General features: G+C 39.6%; 1 protein-coding gene across 1 annotated transcript in view; it reads right to left on the bottom strand.

The window, feature by feature from the left end:
- The window catches only part of TG (thyroglobulin), a 186,122-nt gene that overhangs the window by 67,691 nt on the left and 98,314 nt on the right, over positions 1–20,117 (bottom strand). The window contains exons 36-41 of the mRNA XM_042464471.1: positions 15,660–15,794; positions 14,382–14,546; positions 12,743–12,965; positions 9,074–9,167; positions 5,268–5,427; positions 1,551–1,750 (exon numbers count right to left, since the gene is read on the bottom strand). Of these exons, the coding sequence (XP_042320405.1) occupies positions 1,551–1,750; positions 5,268–5,427; positions 9,074–9,167; positions 12,743–12,965; positions 14,382–14,546; positions 15,660–15,794 (977 nt within the window). The remainder of the gene's footprint in view (positions 1–1,550; positions 1,751–5,267; positions 5,428–9,073; positions 9,168–12,742; positions 12,966–14,381; positions 14,547–15,659; positions 15,795–20,117) is intronic.

The following is a 20,117-nucleotide window of genomic DNA, read 5'->3' as shown; positions in this document are numbered from 1 at the left end:
TAGGACTTGACCAAGCAAGGAACTGAGAAATTCTAAGTCTAAGAATTACTGTTTTTTGTGCTTTTGGAAATACCATAACCACCACAGACTGGTCCAGAGACTAAACTTATAGAGTGACTTTCAAAGTTCAGAGAAAAAAGGAGCAATTGCCAGAGCTGATAAGAAAATTTCTAGTCATAGCAACATGAAAAAAAATTATCCCCTGGGGGGACATTCAGATTTTAATAGCTGTGTTTCTATGGATTACCATCCAATTTTACATGGCTATTATAAGCCTAAATCCAATTTGAATCTCTACTGCAGATCTACTGAATCATCTGGACCCTGTTAAGTCCACACTTACTTTAATTCCACCAATTCAATGTATTTACTCTAGCACTAGTAGCTTCAATGTCAGTGGTGTGGGAAATCCATTCTAGGTTTCAATCTGGAGCTACACAATGTGCTTAACCCTACCCTTCTTTAAAGGTTTGATTAAAATCTAGAACAGATTAATAATTCCACTGACACAGAGGCCACAACAGCAGCCACTGTACTCTAGTTGGGTTTAAGCCACAGACACATGCAGCTATGCCCTAAGAGGGAACAGAGTCATCTGCTGCCTTTAAATTTAGAAGCAAATGGGAACATCCCCAAAATAAGGCAGTAAGATCTCAGTTGTCAGGAGATGCCCCAGTTGCACAGAAATATGTATAATAAGATTATACATTAAAATACAAAGATCAAGAAAAATTTCAGTGGCAGATGACATTAGTAAATAAAGTTCATCTAAAAAGTTCAGTACACAAAGGAGCCTGCCAAGGAAACAGGTGCAGAGTTTCATGTGCAACAAAACCAAATGATGGGATCCTTCCTCAACTTGAGACTGCAGGTGGAGGAACCACATCAAGACTCCCCACACAAAATGTTTCATTCAAGTAGAAAACTAAACAAAGGTAGACTTCCATTAGAGGGTCTATTGCATTCTTTTAAGGTGTAGTCTTCCTGCAGTCTAAACTAATGCAGCCTAGACTTAGCTGTTACATGTAGGCCTGAATTAATTACATCTGAATTAGGCTTTATCAGTGCCAGAGCTAGCACATTTTCAAGTTTTATTCGGATAACCTGATCTCATCTCCAGTGTATATGGTTACATTTTTATCCTCTCTTTCATCCAATGAGCTCAAAGCAGCACATGTATCTCATTTACTCCCCATATTCTCCTCACAACAACTTTGTGAGGTAGGTCAGACTTAGAAAGAATGGCTGACCCAAGCTCAGGGAGTTTCATGGATCAGTGGACTAGACCTTGCATTTCCTGAGTGTCAAACCAAGATTCTAACCAGTGCAACAAGTATGTATATAAACTTATTTATATGGGAGATATCTTTGTAAAATATAAATTGCATTACAGTGTATGAACCTATGGTGATGCTGAAAAAAAATGTAATATAAGTGTAAAAAATCACATGTAATAAATCATTATAAAACAAGCAGAAGCCAGTAGATAAAGGATTATGTTATCTTTCACATACTTCTAACCTAGCAATAGAGAAGAAACCAGTGCTCACCATCAGCAACATCTTCTTGAAGAGAAATGAATCTGCACCCTCTGCAAGCAGATGAATGCTGGTGATATCTGCTCCACTGCCATCAGCTGCAACTGCAATTTGATGAGGATCTCCTCCAAAACTTGCAATATTTTGCTGTGTCCATTTGAGAGCTGCTTCTTGATCCAAAAGGCCCCAATTTCCACTTGCCACCTTGGAACCTTCCAAAAAAGAATAATGATGATGATGATTATGATGATGCATTATTTATATAGCGCTGTATATTTGCACAGCGCTGTACATACAAACAATAAAATAGATAAGCGTAAACCTGCCCATGGCACTAAGAAATAATAGCATAATACATATAAATAATATATAACAATACAGGAAAGGGTTCAATAAAACAGGTAACAGGTAATGAGGAGATAGACAGATCATTGACCTGGTACTTACAGTTGGCAAAGGCAATTGGGGGCAGATCTTGAGACTACAGACTACAGTTGCCAAAATCCTCAAGATAGCATGGCCACTAGCAAGGAGTATAGTCCCAGTAGCGCAAACAAAGTGAATTTTTAAAGATAGTGCAAACAGGGTGAACTTTGCAAGCTTTGATTATGACTACGTAAAGAATAGAATGCCTTGAAGCATCTATTTTCTTACAGGTCAAGCTACATTATGTGTCCATCTTCCATTTTTTACATTTCCATTTTACATGTCCTTTCAAGCCTTAAATTAATGATTACTTTACCAACAAAGCTTGTTGTTGGCAGCACAACAGAGGGCTCCAGCTCTTTCAGGAAGAGCAAAAAGGAAGCTTCTAAAAACCATTTTGAGGGGATACACCTTAGGTTCTGACATTGTCCAGACAGCTCATACCAGAACTGGGCACTGGGCCCTGCATTATATGGACTACTCAGCAGGAAGATGGAGAGAGGCCATTTTATTTGGCCTGTGCAGACAGGGCCAAGGAAGTCACAATCCTGAGTTTGCAAGAGCTGACCTGTTGCTGAAGGGATGTCTTGGAGGCGTCTAATTCATAGGGCTACCAAAAGTCAAAACCTTCTTGAAAGCAATTAACAACAAACTTTCATGGACTGCAGCCCACTTAGACAGACTGTACCCACTGGAAAGCTTATGCCAAATAAAAATTATTGGTATTTTTTAGTCTTAGAAGACTAGGCTGTTTTTGCCATGACAGGCTAACAGAACTAACTGCTACCCCAAATTTCTAGTAACAATGATAAACTTGAAAATATTTTGCAAGTCATCAGTTCAGAAGCAGCATAATTATCATCATGCAGTAATGATGCGTTTTTATTATAAGGGAACCAAATCTCTTAAAATAATTATGCTATTATACTGCTTTCAGACTGAGACACTAATGTAAAAGTATGCATTTTGGCTTTTAATTCTATACTTTTAAAATGAGCTAGGTTTTCATGCAGCTGCAGGAACAATGTTATGCACACACTTGTATCCCTTTTAATCACCTCTCCTGGTATGTCAGTTCTGTTCTAGTCTTTGGCATGTGGATTATCCTGGACACTCATATGGAAACCCTTTGTTTAAAAAAATGAACTTCACTACTGGAGGCTTTGTTAACTGAGTACTACCTGCTTATGTACCTATGCACATTATTCTTCTATATATGCATCTCACTCTTCTATATGTGCTTACTCCTGAAGCATCACTTGCTAGATAATATTTAAGAGATGCTCATGGAACTTGGTGTAAAAAAGGGAAATAAGAAATTCCTCTAAAGGACTCAAAGGGGATGTTGAAACCTGGGCACCTCATTTTAAGATGGATACACACGTTAGAGCAGGTTCAGAGAAGGGCAACAAGGATGATACAGGGTATGAAGAACAAAACAGTGGAGGAAGTTGAGTGTGTTCGGCTTGGTGAAGAGAAGACTAATGACATGACTGTACCCTTTAAATATTTCAAGGATTGTCACAAAAAGGAGGGGGGAGGCCTGTTCTTTGCTACCCCAGAGGGTACAGCCAGTTCTAGGGTTTTTAAGTTAAAGAAAAGTAGATTTTGACTGAACCTTAGAAGGAATTTCTTGACAGAGCAGCTCAGCAATGGAACCCACTGCCGAAAGAGGTGTTGGAGTCTCATCTAGATGTCTTTAAGAAAAAGCTGGCTGGCTGGCTACCTGCTGGGGACGCTTTAGCTGATTCTGCATTTAGCAGGGGGTTGGATTTGGTAGACCACGGGCCCACTTCCAGCTCTATGGTTCTATGAAACAACCATGGAATCCAAATGGACTAATCTAAGGTTACCGCAGCCTTTCATCTCACAATGGATTCCACCTCTGTTGCATAGCTCAAGTAGGTTAATGCCACAACAGCAGAACTGGACTCCACAGAAACATTCTACACCATTTGCAAAACATTCTTTGAAATAGGAAGGAAAGAAAAGGCCAAAAATAACTCCTGTGGCTTCAGATTGAGAAACTGGAGAGTAGCACAGAAGTGTAGCATTTCCTTCCCACTTAAGACTTGCACATAACTATGAACTAAGTGCATAGTGTTAAAGCATTTATCAAGCAACAATGAAATAGAGACAGTTATTATCATATCTTGAAGATAAAAGAGCTCAGGTTTGGGGAACTAATGTTACAAAAGTTCCTTGGTTCCCTGATAGTAATAATGAACAGTGTCCAGTCAGCACCCAGCATCTTTCTGTAGGTTCCAGTGACTAGAACTTGGAAAAGATACCTTTTGAGACTATATACTGGATATGAAAAATTTCAGAAATCCCCCAACAAAACTAGCCAGAAATACCAAGAGAGAAAGGGAGACGTAGAAAGTGGGTCCATGCTACTGGTGCCATCCCTGATCAGAGCTCAAGAATATTACTTTTTTGAGGACTATACTCCCTAGTGGTCATGGTAGCGGGGGGGGGGGGGGGGTTCTGAAAGCTGTAATCTTTTAAAAAATTAACTTTTCCAAGTTTTGCCAAAGATACACCCTCTGACATGATCAATGTATGGGTTGCTTGGTAGACATAAGGATATTCAGAAATATTCTAATAGTATTAAAATGTTATAATAAAGAACACATGAAGGACAAGTGTTGAAAATGTGTACAAAAAGCTCTTTAATAAAAGAAGGACCCTATACCTTTAGCTATGGCACATCTGTATTTCTAGTTCAATTATCACTCCATTATTATTGCAGGTTTAGAGTTGTTAAAGATCAAGAAAGCCATTTTGAAAAGTTTGTTGACTCCACCAAAGAAGCTGGGAAGCATTTTATGGTTATGAGAAGGAACTATGGTGATGTCTACATTGTTGTTGCTGCTTCTGTGTACTTTTCAAATCATTTCTGACTTATGATGAACCTATCATGGTATTTTCTTGGCAAGCGTTGTTCAGAGGAGATTTGCCATTGCCTTCCCCTGAGGCTGAGAGCATGTGACTTGCCCAAGGTCACCCAGTGGGTTTCATGGATGGGCAGAGAATCAAACCCTGGCCTGAAGGGTCACAGTACAACACTCAAATCACTTTGAATAAGCAAAACATCAAATAAACTCTTATTTACATTTCATCTAGGCTTATATCAGGGGTATAAATCATGTGGCCTTCCATATGTCATTGAATTGTGACTCCCTGCAGTCCCAGCCAGCACAGACAATAGCTAGAAATACTGGGCGTTGTAGCTCAACAGTCTCTGGAGGGCAGTATGATTCCTAACACTGGCTTATAAGTTTAGTATCATATATGACTTACCAGTGCTAAGAAAGCCAAAGACTCCAACCCGGTAATTTGCAGTTACAACAATGATATTTCCAACTCCTGCTAAATATGATCCATCAATAATTGTCCTCTGTGGATGGTGACTGCCACTTACACCATTGTGAAAGAACACCAGAACTGGTAGATTTCCATTCTGTTATAGTAAACGATAGAAGAATGAATCAGGTAAACTTTTGAAAGAATGAAGTAGAAGTAGAATGAAACAAACAAACTGGAGTCAACTTCCAGGAGTTGCAATCAGTTTTGATAAACAGCATTATGATTGTTTGTATTGCTAAGCTGCCCTCTTTCATATAAGCTGAATAGCAAGTAACAAGTAGCAAGTACATTTCTATGCCGCTTATCAGTGAACTAATTCTCCTTAACCAGTTTACAATGTGTAAGCCAATTGCCCCCAACAAGCTGGCTACTCATTTTATCAACCTACAAAAGGATGGAGGGCTGAATGGACCCTGGAGGACCCTGCCTGAGATCGAACTCACAACATTGTGATTGTGAGTGGCTGCACTACTGGCATTTAACCAATGAGCCACCAGGGCTCCTATATATAGCAAAGACTGTCTATACAAAGATTGTATTAAGTTCATAAGAGCAAGACTGGGAAAGATCCATGATCATAACTCTGGCCCGATACAGACGGGCATAAAGGAGCGCCGAGATGCCACCCCTTTCTGCCCCACATGAAGGCTGTAGCAACCAAGCCGCGGTCTCCAGAAGAGCTAATAAGAACCCACTCCCAACAGGTTCTTTTTAGGGTGCGCACACGGTGCTATTAACACCCTTGTGCATGTTGATGATGTCTGCATGGCGTGGCACCATTTGTATGATGTGCCACGAGTACGTCATCATGGCGGCCCCCAGGTAGATGGGGGCATGCCATTATGGCGCGGTAGGGCTTGGAAACGTGCGGTCGCTGCACGCTGTCAAAGCCCTAACTTCAGCTCCTGGACAGCGCTTGTTGCCTGTTTGTATCAGGCCTCTCTTTCCTTTTCTTATCCAGTTTGAAGTGTTAAGGAGGAAGAGCACAGATTTTTACAGAAGCAGGGTGAAGTGAGGAGCAGAACTTTGGAAAGTTACTATTTGGATTACAACTCCCAGAATCCCCAACCAATATAGACATTAGTGATGATGGTTGGGAATGCTGGGGTTTGCAGTTCAAATAATAACTTTTCCAAGCCCTAGTTAACCCTGATTTACTTCCAGAGACAAACACCTAACCTGGTAGGATAGATAAACACCTATCCCCGTGGGACAGAGAAAACATTCTAGACTTTATAAGTCTTCTTTCACCCTTCTTTAAATGCTTATGTGTAATTTTGCATTCTTCAAAATGTCATAAATCAGCCTTGCTGTATTTGGGGGAGACCTACTGATCATTTTGATTGGATCCCTGGACATCTGTCCCAGCATAGTGCTTGATGGTGCTTTTGGATCCAAAGGTATCCAAGGCTTCCCAGCCACTCAGTTACTGAAGTGGTCATCTGGGGATCATCTCTGAGTGCTCAAAACTTCAGAGGAATCTTCTAAACAGGGATACTCTCACCTCTGCTGCATCCCTTTGACTTGTTATTGCCTGATTTGCTCCCATTGTATCTTGTTGCTGTTTATATGCTCATGGTTATTATCGATGTCCTCATTTCCTTATTTACTGACTGGAATTTTGGACCATAAATGATCCAACAATTTAGGAATCAATGAAATAGTACATAGTGTTGTATGTTCCAAGTAGTGTCACTTTTTGTAAGTGTACGATTGTGAGCCCATCTGCATAAATTTCTTCCAGAACACAATCTAAAACACAATCAAATACAAATGGATTCAAATTACAAGAAAAGAGATTCCACTTAACCATTAGGAAGAATGTCTTGAATGGAAGAGCAGCTCAATAATGCCTTTGGAGGTGGCAGACTCTCTGTCTTGGGAGGTCTTTAAACAGAGGTTGAATGAGCATCTCTCAAGAGTGATTTAAATTGTGTACAGTTGCATGGCAGGGGCCATAACATGGCCCTTGTGGTCACTTCCACCTCTAAGACTCCATGTTTTTATGATATAGATCAACACAGCTGTTTCCTATTTGGCAATGTAGGGATTATGATGATAAATTCCTACTCTTAAACATTTATCATTATACCAATCTTCCAACTACCGCCACTGCTTCTCTGTTGAGGATTAAAGTCTCCTCTGGCTGATTTGAAGTAAACAGCTAGAGTATCTGGATAAAGTAAACACAATCAAGTAGCTGATCACAGATCTTCCACCCACATCACATCTCTTTTAGCCCTTTCAAACAACTTAGTAAGTCAGCCTCCCACTCAGACTAATACTAACACCAGCTGAGGCATCCATGTAGCTATCAATTGGAGCCTGCTTGCATGTAAGGCCTAGGCTAGGTATGGCAAAAGCAGCCATTCATGTGTATGTTCTCTGGCTAATGTTTCCACATTATGGCCCTTCCATGCTACATTGCAGTACCCTACTCCCATTGGTATTGGAGCCTCCATTGCTAAAACTATAACAATACTTACAGGACATCACATGAAGGCTATCAAGCAACTAAAAAAAGCAGGTGGTTCTGCCATTCTTATTGTGTGAGATGCAGGTGTATAGGCTTTTGCAATGTATCTGGGCAACTTCCCATTGCCGGGGGGGGGGGGGGGACTGCTCAGGGACAGAGTTTGGAAGTTACTTTTTTGGACTGCAGTTTGGACTTACCATCCCATCTCAGAGATTCTGGGAACTGCAGTCAAAAAGTTACCTTTTCTAAAGTTCTGGATATGGTTAGCACTAAGTGAGGCCCTTAATCACACGAGCCCCATTCTCACTACAGTTGTGCTAGTAAGGAGAACTGGATGCATGCCAGTTTCTTCTGCACTCCCCCTAACTTCACCACCCTGCCCTATGTCAAACCCAGTAGGCCTTTCAGGGTTTTTATTTTATTTTTAATTTTTAACATTATTGCAGTTCTGGAGATATGCTAATATGGTTTTAGCAGGAAATGTAGAAAATAAAAGAATGGGGGGGGGACCTCTGTGTGGATAATTAGTGGAACAGGGAAAGGGAAGCGGGGGAGACACTGACATCGCATGTCTGCCAAAATCAGAACTGCCATGCAAAGAATTTATCACACCTGAAAACTAACGGGACAGCAGTACATTTGGGAGTTTATTGATGGATTTTCCTGGAAATGACGGAATGTACTTTAACGATGCATGGAGTGTCATGTGAAAGCATTACCAAAGACTCTATTTTTGAATTGTCATGGGGATTTGAAAGTCACATGTGGTAAAATCCATAGCACTATGATTCCACTTTACCTGCCTTGGCTGCATCCTCTGGTATCATGATGTTTGTAATTTGAGGAAGCAGTAGAACTCTCTGGCTGAGAATTCTAAATAACATCCCATGAACTTAACCAGGATTACATAGGACAGAGCCATAAAGTGGAATCATAGTATTATAACAGGACAGTGTGAAAAGGACCCAGGATGGGTTCAGTCTCCACTTCTCCACATGTAGGTTCTATACTAGGCAGGCAACAGAACAGGGCTATGATGAGAACCAGGGCTATCTAGCGGTTAGAGTATTGGCATAGGACTGGAGAGACTTGGTTTATCAGGTGCACCAGTCATTATTTCCTGAACTAACCTACCTCACAAGGTTGCTACGAGGATAAAAATTCATAAGAGGAACACATTCAGTGGTTTGAGTTCCTTGGAAAAGAAGCAAGAAATAAATGTAATTAACAAGCCAATAATACATTTCATGAATTCAGTACTTACACTGTTCTCTGGGATGTAGATGTTCAAATATAAGCAGTCTTCACTGACAGAAAAAGGATTGACTTCACCATCCCCAGGTTGCCAGCAACTAGCTCTAGAGGTCAAAAAACACTACATGAACAAGTGTTTTTACTATTAAAATTGAATAGCAAATAAAGACAAGACTAGCATCGGTCCTAATCAGAGTAGGCAGGATATAAATAAACGTTTATTATTTATTATTATTATTACAAAATCTTCAACATTTCACAGATAAAAAGTGGCATGCATGTGGCCTAGCAACATCAGAGTGTGATCAAAAAGGCAAAAGTTATTAATGAGGAAAAAGAGACAAGCTATCTGCAGTTTGTTTTTGCCTGAGACTACTGGGAAAGGTAGGATGCTGCTGAGTGAATGGAATACTGTACAAACAACTTTTTCACTTTGAACTCAAGTTGCAGCAATTGAAGTAAGCTGAGTAAAAAAGGGAAAAGTAGAAAGGGGGGAGAGAAACTGGGACATTTTAAAAGCAGCTGGAAAAAACAGAACAACAAAGGATCAATCAGGACTGCCTGCCAAATCAGGATACTTGGAGAGTATGGACTTGGAAGTAGTTGAAGAGCAAAATCCCCAATAATCTGTACTCTGAAGAATTGGACTGAATATGTTTACACAAAAGATCCATTGTTTAAAATTATGGAATCAAAAGAGACAGACATCTCTGGCCTAGGATAGCACTCCTTGAACAAAACAAGCAAACAAAATATAAAAGAAGAATGAAAAGAGAAACAGCTGAATTACAATATATTCACAAACTCCAATCCATCAACAGTATTGTAAACTGGAGACAATGGCTTCACACTACACATATTATAACACTGGTTAACACTCCAGCCTCACTAGGCCACTCTAAGCCAGTTTATCTGTTTAACTATTTTGTACTGTATAAGGGATACTATTTCAATACACTTGCTCATCCATGGATTTGGGTATCCACGCGGCATCCTGGAACCAAACCCCAGCAGATGCCAATACCTTGAGAGGATTCAGGGAGTTGAAGTCCCAAACATTTTTTTTTATGTACTCTGAAACTACTTAAAGCACATTTATCCTCCACTGAGCTTTATTTCCTCAGCCCAACCTCACCAGATATGGTCAGATTGCCACCCACAATCCTGGAGTGTGCAGGGGGATACCAATTTTTTTTTTTTACCAAAAATAATAAGGATGTAAAAAGCCTTGTGGGTGCATTGGTGATGTCTGTGGCCTGTGGGTAACCTTGTTCTATAGAATGTCATGCATACAGATGGCACTATATAAAGCAGGGGGAAACTGTAGATAGTGGTTATTACTATTGTTGTTGCTATCATTTATTTATATAGTGCCGTCAGTGTACAGGTGTACAATGTAATAGTACACACAAAGGTGAAGTACATAACTAAGCAACAGTTTGCTTTGCCTTATTTACTATGTGTCACTGAGCACCTGGGTAAATAAGTTGCAGGCCTTATGGTGAACTGTGGGTCGGATGTGGTTAAATCAACTACATGCACACAACTCAGGTGGGTGAGAAATTGGGTCACTGATGGTTAGGGTTCCAGCTGTCATCCAGAAGCAATAGGACTGGATGGTATAAATAATCACCACTTTTTTTTTGCAACTCCCTTAAAGAAATAGCACTGAAAAGTCAGAGGATGCATTTACACAGTTTTCCCCCTCCTGGACACTGTTACAAACTGAAACAGATTGGAATAGCTGCCTTGAATTCCATCTTGGGAGCAAGAAGGGATATAAATGCAATAAACAAGCAAACTAACAAATTCAATGAGTTTGCTAAATAAATATATAAATGGTTTTTTGTCTGCTCTCCCAAACCTGGTGCCCAGGGATGGCACTGGATGTTTTGCTGCCCGAGACAAAGGTCAAAATGGTGTCCCACCTCCTTTTCAAGCACAAAACCTCTAAATCTTATTTTAGCACTGCACTTAATAGTCTAGTTTAGTAAGACAGATTGTGTGCCTTTTCTTAAAAAGCATGACTAATATATTGTAGGTTTCGGCCCTGTTGGTCATACAAACGAGTAAGTTTCTTTACACACAGAGATGTGCTTTCTGGCCATTGTGTAAAGGATGTATTTATTTCATGGTTGTCTAAGCTGAGTTCCACAAGTATAACCATTTCACATGGGCCAGTCAACAGCATTCAACAATTGACTAAACAGATCTACTCTAGCTAGGACATCCAGATGGGAAAAATATTCATCACAAAGTGTGAAATGAGTTGGTTATCAGCATATTGCTAACATGCAAGACACACATTGGTATGATGCAATACAGTGTGGTAATATTTTCCTATGTGAGGGGAAACAAAGAGAGCTGATTATGCTCCAGGTGCATCTGCATTTCACCACATCGAGATATCATTGTAAGAATGAGTAGCACCACAAGAACTACTACAGGGATTCTTTGTTGTAAGAATAAATTACAATAAATTATAAGAATTAGCTTACTTGTTAATTAGCTTACTTGCTGTTCACCGCTATGATCTTTGGAATAGTGGTATATAAATAAAACAAATTATTATTAAATTATTATTATAAAGTAACTCTAGAACAACTACTGTGGGAATTCAAGGACATAGCCATGTTATTCTGGATCAGTGTGCAAAGGGATCTTGTAGCAGCTTTGAAACTAGCTAAGAGAGAGAAGTTAGTAGCATAACCTTTAATAGACTTAAGTCTATGTCATCAGGTCTATGAATGCTTATGCCATCAACTTCTATGGGGATGTTTTGCTGTAAGAATGAGCAGCTCTAGAACAACTAGTATGGGGACATTTTGTTGTAACAATAAGTAGCTCTAGAAGAACTACTATAGGAATGTTTGCTTATAATAATGAGTAATCACAGAAAACTACGATGGTGATGTTTATGAATAGCTCTAAAAAACTACTGCTGGGATTTTTGTTGTTGTTGCAGGAATGAGTTTCTTGTTCTGTGCCTTCAAGTCATTTCCAACTCATGACAAACCTAAGGCCAACTTATCAAAGGGTTCTTCTTGGCAAGATTCGTTCAGAAGGGGGTTGCCTTTGCTTTCTACTGAGACTGAGTGTGACTTACCCAAGGACACCCACTGGGTTTCCATGGCCGAACAGGGATTCAAAATCCTGGTTTCCAGAGTCCTAGTCCAATACTCAAACCACTACACCACACTGGCTCTTTCAAACAAAGTGCTACAGGGATGTTTTATAGTAGCTCCAGAGGAATTCCACAGGTTCATTCGATTTTACACTGAGACTTCTCTGCAAAATTTGAGGGCAAAACTCAGCTCTTCCAAGCAAGTTTTGCTGTGTTGTACAGGTATCAACAGTAATGATATGTTAGCCAGAGAAAGACTTAAACGCTTTGATATCTGAGGTGAAAAGGGTGCCTTCCTTTATGGTAATAAAAATGTTACAAATAACTAATGTTCTGCTGGCCTTTAACAGCATCCCCAAATTGATGGTGGAACCTTGTATAATGATAGGGCCAGTGCTGAATTTATTGGAAATGGTGGGACTCTAAGCACATGAGATGGTTGCTGGAGATTAGACAGATACTGCTTCAGTAAAGACAAACCATTCTTCTGTATGTATGAGAAGCAAAGTGATGAGAAATGTTCAGCAGACCATTAGCAACCATCACTTTTCTCACCGAGTCATTGTGGCATTCCAGGATTCCACTGGAGTAAAATCCTGGGGTGGATTAAAGCGGCTCTCTGCCACCGGAGGTGCTGCATATGGAATCCCAAGGAACTGTTTGATTCTCTTCCAGCTGGAACCCACTTGGATGACTTGAGAAGTGCCAAATAAAGTTCCTTGCAATGGGGTGTTTACAGAGGGAGCATCACCTATTTCAGCAATGGGTCCAAATGCACCTATACATACAGAAGGGAGATTACAGTAAATACATTACATTCAAGCTTTGGAGAAGACTTTGCTGTCCTGATTATTTTCCTAACGCACATAGTTTCCATCTGGGTTTCTAAAAATCTGCTAAGGGCAACATCAGCTTTTAGCATACCTGCACATAAGCCTGCAGATGCAATACTCATCCTCAAATCAACTACTTGGGGACAGCCTAGAAAATTATTTGAGATTTTTCAGGATTTTTACTTTTAAAAAGCTTCTGAGTCCATGCTCCTAATGCAAGGCTGAGAATTTTGTACTCTCTCAATGCAGAAATTATGCAGCCTGAGAGGAACATCACTGTAGCTCCCCCTATTGGCTCCAAAAGGAAAAATATCAATTGCCTCCAGGGTGCATCATTCTCTATTGTAACATTTTCCTTCACCACAACCTTTTTAGGACCTCAACATTTTTTTTTCCAAATAGAAAAAGTTAATTTGTTCCCTTGTGGTATTGAAAAAATTGATAGGAAAAATCCAGGGTAAAAAACAGGATAGGTTTTGTTTCAGACCCTCTCTAGCTGCCCATCTCTTCCCAAACTCATCGGATAGTATAGTCACTTAGAAAAAAAGTAGCGGAGTTTCAAAAATTCCTGTTGTTCATGAAGCTGCTAGTTGAAGAAGTTCCTTTTATATTTGTTCCATCCCTGGGCTGATCATTGTGGGTGAGTGCTTTCAACATACCAGATGCAAGTTGGTGATCCCTTTCATATGTTATTCCTAGAAAATGGCTTAATGCTGAGAGAATGGAAGAAACAAGCTTTAATGTAAGAAACAAGTATTTAAAATAATATAAAATAAAAATCTAAATAATCTGTTTTGTGGTTTAAAGTGGCTGCAACTGCAATTAAAAGATTTTATACCTTACTACCAAACCAGAACACTATGGTTTCACTGTAATGGCCCGATTTTCTGAAATCCTGGGATTGTTATTTAGTGAAATACTTTCATTCCCCTGTTTTAGTTGAGGGGAAGATAGTCAAGCTCTCTGGCAGAGAATTCCACATGCCTCAACAAATATCAAATCCCAGGATCCCAGAAGATGAAGTCATGACTGATAAAGTGTAATTTATAGATATTGCCACACTGCAAATCCAGGGTAAAAACAACACTCATCGTGCTACAAAATATTCCGCTCTTTCCTATTTGAGATTATCCTATTTTTTCCAAAGGCCATGGTCAATCACACTTTTTCATTCCTGCTATTAGTCTTTAAAAAAAAAAACCTTTTTTAGACAACAGCTTCCATAATTCCTTGGATAACATGAAAAGTGGTCAGCTTGCTTGGACAATTCTGGGAGCTATAGTCCAAAAAGACAATTTTTCCAAGCTCTGTTACTACCCTCCTCAAAATTCACTCCTCAGATACTTCCATAATTTACATACCTTGCCTGCGATAGATATAAGTAGCTGGCTCCTTGAGCAAAAGTTGACAGCGGTGGCCCTGGAGTCCAAGTGTGCAGGTCTGGGTTTCTGGATAAAACATGCATCGTGCGGCTGTTGACTGCATTTCAAGAGTAGTCACCAAGCATAACTTTTCCTTTGCACATACTGCAAAGAACAAAAAACAGAAAAATAGTGTAAATGTAATAGATCACTGACAAATAAGCACTGAGAGACTGGAGAGTAAATTGACTGAGACTTACAGATATGCAGATTACTAAAGTGAGACCTACCAACTTGGAGAGCAAGTTTCAAAGGCAAACATAAAATAATTTCTCAGCTGGCCAAGAGAGCCTCCATGAAGTCCAGACACACACACACACACTGGCACACTACATACATTATAACACTAGCTAACCCCCCAGCCTCACAGAGGCTTTCTTGGCCAGTTCATCACATCTTCTTTTTGGCTCCCCCATTACATTCTAATACTTATTTATATACTTATCTGCTAACCTTGGCTTGAGGCAATATCCTTGCCTTGTCCCCAAGGACAGTCACTAACACTGAACTTGTCACCTCATCTCCACATTCACAAAGTTTTGCATTCCTACGAACATTCTCACACAGAGACTGCTATATAGTCCTGTCCCTAGGCTTCCCAGTCCACCAAATGCATCTGAGGAAGTAGGTGCAAGTCTACAAACAGTCATGCTACCATCTTTTTCAGCTGGTCTCAAGATTCCACTGCATTCTCATATATTCAAGCACTCTTATGATTCTACATCAAAATCCCTGTTCTCCCAGAGGTCTGGACTGTAAATCATCACCTTAGCAACAGTAATTTACATCATTCATTAGACACAGACCAGATCATTGTATCCAAACAATGAAAAACACTGGAAAGTTTGCAGTTGTTTTCCTGTTACAGACCACAATGCTGATCAAAGTGGAGGAGACATAAAATCCTTATAAGGACAGTAGGAGAACTCAAAGCCAAAGCCACGTTCCAGTCTTAAGGAATGGAGAGCAGCTTTGGTGCAGCTTCTGGCCTCTTAAGATGCATGTGTCATTTAAACAGCATACTTCCAAAGTGACCCAAAGCAGCTTTATTTTGGCCTGTCTGTATGGGCCCATAGTGCCTCTTTATACAAATAAATAAATACGTGGGAGGGAGGAACAGAAGAGAGAGGAGAGACAGCCTAGTATCCTTAAAGAAGTTCTGATTTTTATTAAACAGGAGGAAAACCAATTCAGGCTTAATAAAAGGGACCGTCTCACCTGTGAGGCAAAAGTCTCGGACGGTGGCAAAATCACTGGAGGCATCTCTGCTGACATGCATAACATCATATTTGGAAATGGAAGGATCAATGAGAATAGCTGACCCATCAACACGTTGCCACTTGTCCAAAGTCACTAAGAAATGAACATGAAGAAATTCAAAAATAAAATTCCAGTGAATTACAGTTCATACCTGACAGAGCAATGAAGGCCAGCTTCTAGTGGGACAAATTTAGCTGCAATCCTATACTTACTTATTTGGGAACAAGTAAATTGAATTCAGTGGCAGCTTCCTTTTAATTCACCATGCATAACATTGTGCTATTAGAGAACAAAAGATCTAGCTGTGCCTAGAGAGTTTCATTACGCCTTTTTAAATCTAATGATGTAGGTTATTCTACAGCTCTATTGGGTGAAGTACAAAATAGGTGGAATGCATGAAGTAGAATTTTCTTGCTATGAAGACACAGTCATCAGACCTTTTTTAAAAATATTTTAAATATTTTAAAAATTATTGCAATAATAGTGACTTGAAGCCACTATGATATGTAAATCAAGTACTGTAAGTAAGTCGAGTAAGGAATCAGTGACTCTCTAGGTGTGATTTTACTATAATTTCCAACATTCGTGACAATCTCACAGGCTAGTTGATGCCAATGGAAGTTAGAGTCCAGCAACATCCAGAAGGCCATAGCTATCCTAGCCTTAAACAGACTCATTTACAGGATCTGTTGTTTTCACAGGCCATATTCTGAACCAAACAGGATTCAGAAGAACTACCTAGCAGACTAAAATCACTGGGGGGGGGGGGATTCAGCATACATTGGCTCTGTCTTACAAATACGTATAAGAACAGAGGATCTATAACTGTATTAAACAGTTTATTTTGTGTTCATGTAGATGGATCTCCTTTATGAGATTTTTAACAGTTTGTAACTGGTGACATGGATCGAATCTCTTTATATGCAGGTCATATACTCTTTTGAGTGGCTAATTCCTTATCTTGCATCACCATGCATGTGACCCTGTTTAGCTGCAAGGTGATGGGTTCACACTATGTTAGTGATGTGATGACCCCACTCAAACCACTGGGACAAGCTAGGCAAGACTAGCAAAGGGTGAAACATGTGTCCCTCCAGAATCCAGTCAGCTTTAGGCAGTATATTCAGCAGTGAAGGCTGATGGGAATTATATTCTAGCAACACCTAGATAAGCACACTGGATAATTCCTGGATACCAACATGTGATTAACTTTGCCTGGATTCAACCCTTTATCTTGAGTGGGACCAAGAAAGATATAAACCAGAGGTTCTTAGGATGGGGTCCACTGGTTCCCAAGGGGTCTTTGAGAGGATGTTAGGTAGCTGTCTATGTTTTAACTATATGTTTTTAACTTACCTTTTAATATTAATAATGTTTAATCATTTCTAAACTTTTGTACTTCTGTCTTTTTAAATTAGTGTAGCCTGCCTTGAATCCCATTGTGGGAGAAAGGTGGGATATAAATCTTTGAAATAATGGATTGAAATGAAATAATAAATAATTTGTTAATCTCTGAAATTTAGGATTTTCTTCCATTATGAACATAGGCAACAGACCATAGTATTATCCATACCTGTGACTTTGAGACCAATAGAAAACATAGTTATTTTCGTATCATATTATAATTGGCAGGGGTATTTCAAAATGTCTTTTATTTATGTCCATCATTATATCACAAATTTGTTTTCTTCAAAATACTGATAACTGTGTTTGAATAAGATTGGTTTCGTTTCTAATCCTAGCTATTTGATTTTATGCATTTAAAAACAACATTCTGAGAAAAGGTCCATAGGCTTCAGCAGATTGCCAAAGGAGTCCATGGCACACACAAAAAAAGAATAAGTAGTCCTGATATAAACAATAGGTGCATCTACAGTGTAGAAATAAATCAGTTTGACACCACTTTAAATGTCATGGCTCCATCCTACAGGATCCTGGGGTTTATGGCTTTCTGAGGCACCAGCACTCTTTGGCAAAGAAGGCTAAAGACCTTGTAAAATTACAAACTCCAGGAATCCATAGTATGGAGACACAGCATGCAAAGTGGTGTCAAACTGCATTATTCCTACAGTGTAGATTCACCCAGTGACTGAACCACTCTCACAATTGTATTTCTAGTTTGAACTTTTGCAGACTTGGACATTAAAAAAAATCACGTTAATAGCTGGGTTTTAAAAATAAAGACAGTGAGAACTACACAAGTTATGCACTTTACTTTTACCTTGAAAATAACAACAAAAATGGAGCCTCTTCAGGAACAAGAATTTAAGAAACAGGTTTTAAAATGGTAATTACACATCAATTTTCTACAGTCTGAAACTGAATTGTTGACTCTTCCAACACAGTGGAGGTAGTATGTCTAGCTCCAGACACAAAGCTGCAAATAACTGGTTCTCTTTTTCAAAAAATAAAGAAAGAAAAGGCTGTGTCTGGGTTCCATTCCATTGTAAACTAAAACGTCTGGGTCCCCTAACTGGGTTTCAGAGGGATTTTTGTTGGAATATTATTCCACTAACAACCAGCCATTCAGTCAGCAAGCCATGAAACCACTTTGGTGCCACAGCTTCATCCAATTTAGAATCTACAAAGTAAAAGCAGGAAAAGAACAGCCCTCTGGGTGCGACAGAATGCTGATGAAAACAAGGCCACAACTATAATTAGGCCTATTTGTGGGACAAAACCATATCATTTCAATTGGGTGGCTAACAGCATCATGCTTTTCTAAATTCAATACTTCAGTGGAGGAGTTACATCACATAGAGGGAGTTTTAACCCTTTTTTCCCAAGCCAGGATCCCCACAAAAATGTCCACAAACTGTTGTGTGCCTTCAAATCAGAGCCAACGTATGGTGAACCTAAGGGAACCTATTGCAAGGTTTTCTTGGCAAGATTTGTTCAGAGTGGGTTTGCATTTGTCCTCCTCTGAGGTTGAGAGAGTGTGACTTGCCCAAGGTCACCCAGTGGGTTTCCGTGCCCAAGCAGTGAACCCTGGTCTCCAGAATCATAGTATAATGTCCACATCACACTCGCAACTTGGAACAATTGCCATTAGGCAAAATGATCCCTTTGGGACCAATGGAAGTTCTCTCCCCCAGACCCATATTAATGGCCACATTTGGAGGAAGATGGTTTTCATTTGCAGATAGAAAATGAATGATTAACTGTCCCTCCCCAGAGTATTGCAGCCCCAGTAAAAACTGAATTTCCCTGAGCCAGTTAAGAAGGAAGAACTGGCCACCATGCAATCAATGGACCTCTTGAGGTTCAGTGGAGCCCAGCTTATTTTAGTGATGGGCATCTAGTTCACAAGCAAGAAGGCATTTTGACAATTCACAGACTAAAATCTTAACACTAACTTTGCCAATCAAGAGAGGAAATATAAGACTATAGCCATGATAAAGAGAAGATCCCAGTGCATTCCAGGAAACGGAGCAAATGTATCCAATTTGGTTCCTCCTGGTTTCCTCATCAGGTTGTTTGTGGGGATGGTGGAATTCATTTATTCTAATGAACGCATTATAAACCGAAGGAAAACTTTTTCACACCTCGCTTATTGATCTGGGAAGAGCAAATTTGTTTTTTGTTGTTAACTGTCATCATGTTGACTTTGACTTATAGCAATCCTATGAATGAGAGATCTCCAAGTCACCCTATCATCAACAGCAATCCTTAGGTCTTGAACGCCAGGGCCCTAGCTTCCTTGAATGAATCTATGAACCTGTAATGTGGCCTTTCTCTTTTGCTACATTCATGTCTTCACTTGATACAGCCAAAGTGTGAGAGCATCAGTTTAGTCATTCTGGCTTCTAGGCTTGATCGGCTCTAGGACCCATGTATTTGTCTTTTGGTATTCCCTGTGGATATAGAGGGCTGACTGTACTTTTTCACTATTGTAACAAGTAACGGTTATGGACTGCTTCTCAGTCATGGTAATGAATAATGGGAACAAGTTCCTTTTAAAAGTGACTTTTAAATTTACTTTTAAATTACTGTAAAAAGTAATTTCCCACTCTCTGAAGGTAACTTGCTGAATCATATTTTCCTGTTAAGCTGTAGTAGAGGAGCTACTGTTCTATTCTAGGGCCACCAGATTGAAACTGGATGAAATATTTAGATGAGTGAAAATGTACCATCCTTTCCATAAGCAGGTGCCTCTAATCTATAGAGCTTCAGTGTTGTTGTGGAATTTCTGTATTTCTTTCAAACCAGACTACAGATATCAAAACCTCATTTTGGTTCTCCTTTCATTGCATAATTATGGCCTTCCGAATGCAAGCAGTTCTGTAACTTTTATAGTTAAATTATAGGCATCTAAGGGGTGTTTCCTGTTTTCCAGAGATTCTTCAGCAGCATGTCAGATGTTCACCAGGGACAGAACTTTGAAATGTTCCTTTTTTTTTTCTTTTAGCTTTTTTC

Source organism: Sceloporus undulatus, chromosome 4 (genome assembly GCF_019175285.1).
Source record: "Sceloporus undulatus isolate JIND9_A2432 ecotype Alabama chromosome 4, SceUnd_v1.1, whole genome shotgun sequence".
NCBI lineage: Eukaryota > Metazoa > Chordata > Lepidosauria > Squamata > Phrynosomatidae > Sceloporus > Sceloporus undulatus.
The sequence above is the reverse complement of the archived record's forward strand: the minus strand, read 5'-3'. Positions and strand labels throughout refer to the sequence as shown.